This window comes from Otolemur garnettii, unplaced genomic scaffold (assembly GCF_000181295.1).
Source record: "Otolemur garnettii isolate 467f Iridium unplaced genomic scaffold, OtoGar3 scaffold00100, whole genome shotgun sequence".
NCBI lineage: Eukaryota > Metazoa > Chordata > Mammalia > Primates > Galagidae > Otolemur > Otolemur garnettii.
Window position 1 is genome coordinate 4,653,693 of NW_003852495.1, and position 9,806 is coordinate 4,663,498.

At 45.5% G+C, this 9,806-nt stretch overlaps 1 protein-coding gene across 1 annotated transcript in view; it reads left to right on the top strand.

The window, feature by feature from the left end:
• The first annotated feature begins 943 nt into the window (after window positions 1-943).
• The window catches only part of PDCD2L (programmed cell death 2 like), a 16,738-nt gene continuing 7,875 nt past the window's right edge, over window positions 944-9,806 (top strand). Inside the window, exons 1-5 of the mRNA XM_003796081.3 lie at window positions 944-1,056; window positions 1,170-1,336; window positions 1,454-1,514; window positions 5,416-5,795; window positions 7,345-7,455. Coding sequence (XP_003796129.1) covers window positions 949-1,056; window positions 1,170-1,336; window positions 1,454-1,514; window positions 5,416-5,795; window positions 7,345-7,455 — 827 coding nt within the window. The 5' untranslated portion in view covers window positions 944-948. The remainder of the gene's footprint in view (window positions 1,057-1,169; window positions 1,337-1,453; window positions 1,515-5,415; window positions 5,796-7,344; window positions 7,456-9,806) is intronic.

Sequence of the window (9,806 nt, forward strand, 5' to 3'; positions counted from 1 at the left end):
CTATTTTTTGGTTGCAGCCGTCATTGTTGTTTGGCGGGTCCGGGCTGGGGATTCGAACCTGCCACCTTAGGTGTATGTGGCTGGTGCCTTAGCCAGTTGAGCTATAGGCGCCGGGCCATATGCACTTTTTAAAAATGAGGTTTAATCTACTTTTCTTTAATATGCAATTCTTGAGTGATGACAAATCTAAACAGTCATATAACTGCCACAATTCAGATATGCAGCATGTTCCTAAAACGTTCTTGACATCCTACCTGCTGAACCCAACCTCTGGCAACCATCAATCTGATTTCTTTCCAGAATATGGCCTTTTAGCACGATACTGTTGAACTTCACCCATATTGTGCTGCAGGTATTTTATAAAACTTTATCATGGAAAATCTCAAACATAAAAGTTTAATAGTGTAGGGTGGCGCTCAATGGGTAGGGCACCGGCCCCATACACCGAGCCACAAAAAAATACCTGGGTATTGTGGTGGGCACCTGTACTTCCAGCTACTCGAAAGGCTGAGGCAGGAGAATCGCCTAAGCCCAGGAGCTGGACGTTGCTGTGAGCCACAGCACTCTACCGAGGGCGATAAAGTGAGACTGTCTCTACAAAAAAAAAAAAGAACTTTCTTGTTTTTCTTTTTTGCTCAAGGGAGATGGCACCATTACCCCACCTAACATTTTTATTTTCAGGGGAAAGCTTTCTGGCAAGACTACTTCATAGAAGATGGTATTGCCTATTGCATCGCATTAGGAAGCACATACTGCCCGGGGCTCCCGGTTTTGAGCCCGCGCAGCTCAGCCCTGAGCTCACAGCGCCATAGAACCAGTTTCTCCATCCGGAAGAAGGATGCTAATAACGGGCGGGGCGTCGTGCGTGGGTAGGCGGCGCACATGCGCAGACGGCCACACCTTCTCGGCTGCCGTAATTCGCGTTTTCTTGCGAGGTGCCTGGTGGGCATGGCGACCGTCCGGAAGCCAGTGCTGCTCGGGCTTCGGGACACCGCGGTGTGCGGCAGCCCCACGGGGCCGGACGCCTGGACTGCTAGCAAGCTGGGCGGCGTTCCGGTGAGGGTGGGCGCTGGAGCTGGGGCTGGCGGGTGCTGACAAAGGGTGCGGAGTGCGGGAGAGGGCGAGGTTCTGGGACAGAATCGGGGTCTCAGCGCCTCTACTCCCCTCAGGATGCTCTGCCCGGCGTGGCGGCGCCGAGGCCGGCGTGTGAACGCTGCGGGCAGCCGCTCGCTCTGGTCGTGCAGGTGTACTGCCCGCTGGAAGCCTCCCCGTTTCATCGGTTACTGCACGTGTTCGCTTGCGCCTGCCCCACCTGCGGCCACGGCGGGGCGCGCTGGTAGGCCGCGAAGCCCCGGAGCTGCTCGCGGGGCTGCCCCGAGTGGGCGGGAGCGGGTTGGGTGGGGCGGGAGATCGGGGTGGAGCCCTCACCACCGCGTGGGTCTTTACCCTTTAGCTGGAAGGTGTTCCGCTCCCAGTGCCTGCAGGTGGGAGAGAAAGACGCGCTGGACTCTCAGGTAAGGTGGTTGTGATTTGTGTATTAGGTTTTGCTGTAATTTCACGATATTTTCCAGAATATCGTTTAGGACAATCTTTTACACTGTGTTCTTTGTAGTACATTGGAATGTATTTAGCTTTTATTTATTTTTGGGACATAGTCTCACTCTGTCGCCCTGGGTTGAATGCCATCGCATCATCACCTTGTCAGGCCTTTTGCTTTTGTTGAGAACCATAAAATGCTGTTCTCTTAAGGTTTTGTGGGATGTTTTTTTCCTTTACTCGGTTGTTAGGAGATGTAATCCTAACACTTTAGGAGGCTGACACTGGTGGATTGCTTGAGCTCAGTAGTTCAAGACCATAGAGGGAGACCCTGTCTTTACTAAAAATAGGAAAACTAGTCGGGCGTTGTGGCAGTCACCTGTAGTCCCAGCTACTCAGGAGGTTGAGGCAGGAGGATCGCTTGAATCTGTGAGGTTGCTGTGCACTAGGCTGACTCCACAGCACTCTAGCCTGGCTATCAGAGTGAGACTCTGTCTCAGAGGAAAAAAAAAGATGGAGATTTCCTACTGCATTTCTTCAGCTTTTTTCTTTTTACTGTAAATTAACAGTTTATGATGTATAAAATGCACAAGGTACAAAATGGTGTCATGATTTATGAATACAGTATTGCATAATTAAGTCAAGCTAGTTAACATTTTCACCCCAATATGGAATTTATGAAAACATTTGAAATTTACTTAGCTGTTTTGAATTGTACATTAGTCTTTTGTTAACTGTATTCACCATGCTGTTCAGTAGAACAAAAACAATCCACTGCAGGGTCCCCTAAAAGTCGCCCCTAAAGTTGCCAGACATAGGAAACTGTAGGTAAACATACCTTTACAAAATATTCATTACAAAATTTTACAGGGTGGCCAACACACAGAGAATATTTTGTAAATATTTTGTAAAATATTTATATTCCTCCTGAGATTTTGTACCCTTTGGCCATCATCTCCCTATTCCCTCCACCCTTAGCTTCTGTAACTACATTCTACTGTCTGCTATTATGATATAGATTGTTTTAGATTCCACATGTGAGTTCATGCCTTTGACTAAAGAAAACAAAAAACAGCTAGCACTCTGGGAGGCCAAAGCAGGTGGATTGCCTGCACTCACAGGTTGAGACCAGTCTGAGCCAGAGTGACACCTTGTTTCTAAAAGTAACTGAGTGCTATGGTGGGCACTTGTAGTCCCAGCTACTTGGGAGACTGATATAAGAGAATCACTTGAGCTCAAGAGTTTGAGGTTGCTGTGAGCTATGACGTTAGGGCACTCTACCGAGGGCAACAAAGTGACACTGACTTCAACAAAAAAGGCTTGTAAAGAATTAAAGGTAGTTTTATTCAAAAGTATTGCTGAGGACCATAGACTGAGCCCAGAATTCTGTCAGACTTCTCCAAAGCAGTGTTTTAGGCCATTGGCTATCCACAGTTGGTAGGGGTTCAGTACATGCAAAATCACATCAAACTTGCTCAGGTTACATTAAAGCAGAATCACATCAAGGTTTGGGTGTAAGAGTGCATCTGGTTGTAGATTACAGAAGCATAATTACTATCCCTTTGCTTATGTACAAAAAGGCAAAGACTCATGTATCTTTTTTTAATTTTAATTTTTTTGAGTCTCACCATGTTGCCCTCGGTAGAGTACTATGGCATCACAGCTCACAGCAACCTCAAACTCTTGGGCTTAAAAGCAATTCTCTTATCTCAGCTTCCCAAGTAGCTGGGACTACAGGCACCTGCCACATTGCCTGGCTATTTTTTGGTTGGAGTTGTCATTGTTTACCGGGCCCGGGCTGGGTTCAAATCCGTCATCCTCGGTGTATGTGGCCCGTGCCCTACCCACTAAGGTACGGGTGCCGCCAAGACCCATTTATCTTTTACAGAATATAGTGACCCAGGCAGGAAACGGGATCCTCATACTGTATCCTGTTTTGTCTTCAAAGCTGCTTTCCAGAGAGCTGCACCTTGTTCCAGGGTCAGGGGCTTTGTGTAATTATTCTGGCAAGCAAAAAAGGGCAAAGATGGCCTCTTGACATTTGCTACCTTATCTCACAGTACTGTTATCTGTCTGTGCCTAGTTTATTGCACTTAGCATGGTGTTTTTTATTTACATCCTTGTTGCAAATGACAGAATTTTTCCTTTTAAGGCCATAGAGTATTCCATTCTGTATATAGGTTGTTTTTTGTTTTTTGTTTTTTTTTGAGACAGAGCCTTAAGCTGTCCCCCTGGGTAGAGTGCCGTGACATTGCTCACAGCAACCTCCAACTCCTGGGCTCAAGCGAGTCTCCTGCCTCCGCCTCCCAAGTAGCTGGGACCACAGGCGCCCGCCACAACGCCTGGTTATTTTTTTTCGGTTGCAGCCATCATTGTTGTTTGGCGAGTTTTTTTTTTTTTAAATTTACATTTGATTGGGGCACATAATTTACTGATTTTTTTCTGTTTGGGAAGATACACAAGTGTGTACCTACATGTCGTCATATGTTATATGTGTGTTTATAGGAAATACATTTACTATAATATGCACATATGTATATAACAAACATAAATGAAACCTGAATTTATTAAATTGAAAAGTCAACCAAGGGTGGTGCCTGTGGCTCAGTGAGTAGGGTGTCAGCCCCATATACCAAGGGTGGTGAGTTCAAATCCAACCCTGGCAAAACTGCAACAACAAAAAAAATAATAAAAAAATAAAGTTTAAAAAAAAAAAAAAAAAGAAAAGTCAACCAAGTTGGTCGCTACAATAAATTTAGTGTTCTTTTGCTTGTGAATGTGTCTTCAGGTCTACAATGAGCTCTTGATGTGTGCCAAGTGTAGTTCTAGTAATACTAGAAATAAAAAGGTTGAGCTAGTGACGTGTCTGCCTGTCCTTGGCAGGGTTCAAATGCAGATAATAAAGTATTTTGACTCTTTTTAGTGAGACAGACTTAATACAAGGAAATAACAGGCAGTCCCCAGGTTAAGAATGAGATGGGTTCTGTAAGTTTATAATTTATATGTAAGTTGAAATACTTACCTATTACCTGTAATACCCTCCATTCATGAGTGTGAGTTGTATGTAAGTTTGATGTCTGTAACTCGGACACTGCCTATAGTTTTTTTACTAACTTCATTAGAACTTTTCTGTAAGTTGATCATTGGAAGGACTGTCACAAACTGCTCAACATAATGGGGGTGGTCAACATAAGGGACGAGGCCTGTATGTACATGTGGTGCATGTCTGGTCTATGAAAATGACGTCAACTTGAGGTGGTCAATGTAGGGAAGTGGTCAACTACTGTAACTGGATAAGTCAGAGGAGGGGCTCCAGGAATGGTCTCCAGAATCACACCTCAGAATCAGCTGTCACAGAGCTACTATGCTACCTGTCCTGCAGTTTGAGAGCTGAGGTGTGGTTAGGGGACTGGAAAGCCATCCTCGTTAGAGAACTGTTGGCTCCAGAGCCATGCTGTCTGTATCTTCAGTCTGGCTGTCTTTTGCTTCATGGCTTTTCTTTCCACTTCACTCAGTCTCAAGATTGTGTATCTCTCTTGTGGACCTGATTAGCAGACCTCTGATCGTGTCTGAAACTCCAGCTGCTAAGGAGTCTTAGTGCCGCCAAACATTAAGTACAACAGAAAGATTTCAGAAAAGATGCTTGAAGAAATCACATACTGCATTTGCCACATTCTTCCTGAAAAGGAAAGAAATAGTTAAGTTGCCTCTGATGTGTTTTTAAGTAGTTGGGGTCCAGAAAGTTGGAGTGTTCCAGAAAGGAAGGGTCTGGTGTGAAGGTTCTCCCAGGAAGGCGAAGGGACTGGTAGCTGCAGTCATAGGAATAGGAGAAATCACCCAAGTGTGTGCTTGAATGTCATTCCCTGGATATTCTTCCAGAAACAGGAAAATGACTTTGATGCTGAGGACTGGTGTGAAGGTGCCACTGACTGGGGAAGTGACGTTGAGGAGGTGCCTTCACCACAGCTTACCTTGGATTTTGGAAACGATCCCCACAGTGCCAGAGACATAGACTGGACCTCCCAGCTGCAGGGCCTTCAGCTGCAGGATGCAGTCCCGGGTGCAATTCAGCCTATACCTCCTAAGGAGTGGGAGGCCTCGTCTGTTGCTGCTGTGGTGCCGCAGTTCCTGCCCTACTACATCTGCGTTGCAGATGAGGATGACTACAGGGACTCTGCCAGCCTAGCTCACGCGCACAGCCTTCTCAGGGACTATCAACAGAGAGAGGGAATTGCTGTAGAACAGTTGCTTTCCCAGAGGTGAGAATGTCTGTTGTCCAGGTTGAGCAGGGTCTTGGTCAGGAAGCAGCCACGGCAGATGTGCTTTAGTTTGCCCCTGGACCTGGGGAGACTGTTTCAGTCAGAATTTGTATGTGTAGGCCTTTCTGCTTCACTCCTCTCAGGCAGGAATGGGAGAAAGAGACAAGGGGATCTCCTGATCAGCCAACCTGGCCTTTTTTTTTTTTTTTTTTTTGAGGCAGAGTCTCACTATGTCACCCTCGGTAGAGTGTGGTGGTGTCACAGCTCACAGCAACCTCAAACTCTCAGGCTCAAGGGATTCTCTGGCCTCAGCCTCCCAGATAGCTGGGACTACAGGTGCTCATCACAACGCCCGGGTATATTTTGTTGTAATTGTCATTGTTGTCTTTAAAAGCAGGCCTGGGCTGGGTTTGAACCTGCCAGCCCTGGTGTATGTGGCTGGCGCCCTAGCCAGTGAGCTACAGGCACCGAGCCTGTGGTCTTTTTCATCAGATGATTCTGAGAGTCAACTGAGAGAATAGATATTGAAAGGCTTTATAAAACAAAGCACTTTTAAGCACCCTACCCACTGAGCTACAGGGCGCTGAGCCTGTAATAAGTTTTTTTTTTTTGAGACAGGGCTGTTGCCCTTGGTAGAGTGCTGTGGCATCATAGCTCACAGCAATCTCCAACTCTTTTTTTTTTTTTTTTGAGACAGCCTGAAGCTGTTGCCCTGGGTAGAGTGCCATGGCAACACAGCTCACAGCAACCTCCAACTCCAGTGCTCAAGCTAGTCTCCTGCCTCCGCCTCCCAAGTAGCTGGGACCACAGGCACCTGCCACAGTGCCCGGCTGTTTTTTGGTTGCAGCCATCATTGTTGTTTGGCAGGCCTGGGCTGGATTCGAACCCGCCACCTTAGGTGTATGTGGCTGGCACCTTAGCCACTTGAGCCACAGGCGCCGAGCCGCAATCTCCAACTCTTGAGCTGAAGCGATTCTCCTGCCTCCGCCTCCCAAGTAGCTGAGACTACAGGTGCCTGCCATGGAGCCTGGCTATTTTTGGTTTGCAGCTGTCATTCTCTGGCGGGCATGGGCTGTATTCGAACCTGCTAGCTCAGGTGTATATGGCTGGCACCTTAGCTGCTTGAGCCACAGGTGCCAAGCAGGTAATAAGTTTTTTTAAAAGAGTTGTCTTTTGGGGGTTGGGCGCTGTGACTCACGCCTATAATCCTAGCATTCTGGGAGGCGGAGCTTGGTGGATTGCCTTAGCTACAGGTTCGAGACCAGCCTGAGCAAGTGCAAAACCCTGTCTCTAAATGATAGCTGGGTGTTATGGCAGGCACCTGTAGTCCCAGCTACTCGGGAGGCTGAGGCAAGAGAATCTCTTGAGCCCAAGAGTTTGAGGTTGCTGTGAACTATGATGCCACAGCTCTCTACCGAGGGCGACAAAATGAGAGTGTCTCAAAAAAAAAAACTTACCTTTTTTCTTGTTCTAAATATCATAATTTTCTGATATTTCATGAAAGTATCAGAAGTATCTGATCTTTTAGTGTTTTCTGCATCTCTTTTAGTATTTCTAGTGATGGTGATGAAAAATACGAGAAGACTGTAATTAAAAATGGAGATCAGATGTTTTACAAATTCATGAAGAGAATTGCTGCTTGTCAGGAGCAGATCTTGAGGTACATTTTCTTTTATTGTTTTTCTTTTTTTGAGACAGAGTCTTAAGCTGTTGCCCTGGGTAGAGTGCCTTGGTGTCACAGCTCACAGCAACCTCCAACTCTTGGCAACATAGAGAGACTGTCAAAAAAAAAAAAAAAATTGGGGGCGGTGCCTGTGGCTCAAAGGAATAGGGGGCCAGCCCCATATACTGGAGGTGGCGGGTTCAAACCTGGCCCCGGCCAAAATCTGCAAAAGAAAAAAAAAAAAAAACCAAAAAAAAAAAAAAAAATTTAATAAACTTATCTTTAAAAAAAAAAAAAGTTTGATGAAAATATTTCGAATTGTACCCAATGATAGCATTAATGTACATAGCTATGATTTAATTAAAAAATTTGTTTTCTGGTGCTTGAATCACAAGGTATTACATGTATGTATTTTTAAAAAATATAATTGAGATCATAAAGTATTTATAACTTTTCTTTTTTTCAGTAAACACATATTGGTCTTGAGTGTTATACTGTTTGGTTGTTTTTTTCAGATTAATATGAGGGTACAATTAGGTTATGATGGTTGCATGTGTTAGGTAGAGTCCTTGTAGTTGTGTCCTGCACCCAGGAAATGTGCCATGTACCCTTACACTGTGCCCATTAAGTGAGAGCACACCAATCTGTCCTATGTTGTTAAAAACATTTCTTTGTTTTTATTAAGTTTAAATTTTCAAAAGGTAATACATTCATAATGCTCAAAAGTCTTCCAGAGTTTCTGTGTGCATATCCAAGCAAACATGACTACTTGTATATTACTACTTACTGTCTCCCTACCCCTGCCTTTTTTGAGTCCTCTATCTGTTGCCTAGGTTGGAACGCAGTAGCCATTTACAGACATGATCATAGCATACTGTGGCCTCGAACTCTTGGACTGAAGTGATCCTCTGGCCTCAGCCTCCCTAGTAGCTGGACTACAGACACATGCCATCATGGCTGGCTCCCCCACCCGCTTTTTTACAAAGAAGAGGAAGTATTCTAGGCTGGGCGAGGTGGCTCACATCTGTAATCCTAGCACTTGGGGAGGCTGAGGTGGGTGGATTGACTGAGCTTAGGAGTTTGAGACCAGCCTGAGCTGGAGCCAGACCCTGTCTTTACTAAAAACTGAAAAACTAGCTGGGCATGGTAGCAGGCACCTGTACTCCCAGCTACTCAGGAGGCTGAGACAAGAGGATCAGTTGAGCCCAAGAGTTTGATATTGCTGTGAGCTATGATACCACAGTACTCTATCAAGGGTGACAGAATATTCTACATACCTTTTCTAGAATGTGTACTGCTTTTTTTATTTTTATATTTATTTTTTGTAGAGACACTGCTCACTTTATTGCCCTCGGTAGAGTGCTGTGGTGTCACACAGCTCACAGCAACCTCCAACTCCTGGGCTTAGGCAATTCTCTTGCCTCAGCCTCCTGAGTAGCTGGGACTACAGGTGTCCACCACAACACCCGGCTATTTTTTGTTTGCAGTTTGGCTGGGGCTGGGTTTGAACCCGCCACCCTCGGTATATGGGGCTGGCGCCCTACCCACTAAGCCACAGGCACTGCCCGCTATTTTATTTTTATGAAACGAAAGTCTCACTCACCTGTGTTAGGGTGCCTAGTCACTTTTGTCATTTTGTGTATGTGCAAGTGTATCTATAGGACACATTCCCCGAAATAGCATAGTTAGGCCAAAGGGTATGTGCAACTGTAATTTCTTTTTTTTTTTTTTTGGCATCATCCAGTCCCTCATTATTATTATTATTGTTATTTTATCGTTTTGGATTCATTGAGGGTACAAAGAATTACATTACCATGTGGCACCTGTGGCTCAGCGAGTAGGGCACCGGCCCCATATACCGAGGGTAGTGGATTCAAACCCAGCCCCAGCCAAACCACAACAAAAAATAGCCAGGCGTTGTGGCGGGCAACTCTAGTCCCAGCTACTTGGGAGGCTGAGGCAGGAGAATCGCCTAAGCCCAGGAGGTGGAGGTTGCTGTGAGCTGTGAGTCCACAGAACTCTCTACCAAGGGCAATAAAGTGAGACTCTGTCTCTAAAAGAAAAAAAAAAAAGAATTACATTACACTGATTTTATGTATTAGGTAAAGTCCCTCTTATAATTGTATCTTACCCCTAAGAGGTATGCTGTGCAGTGTCACCCCCATCCTCCTCCCCTCTCTCCACTTGCTCATTCCCCTATCCCCCCCTTGTATTAGCTTATCTGCTGCCTTCATATTATAGAGTTGCAGTTGTAATTTTCTTTTTTTTTTTTTTTTTTGAGACAGAGCCTCAAGCTGTCCCCCTGGGTAGAGTGCCATGGCATTACAGCTCACAGAAACCTCCAACTC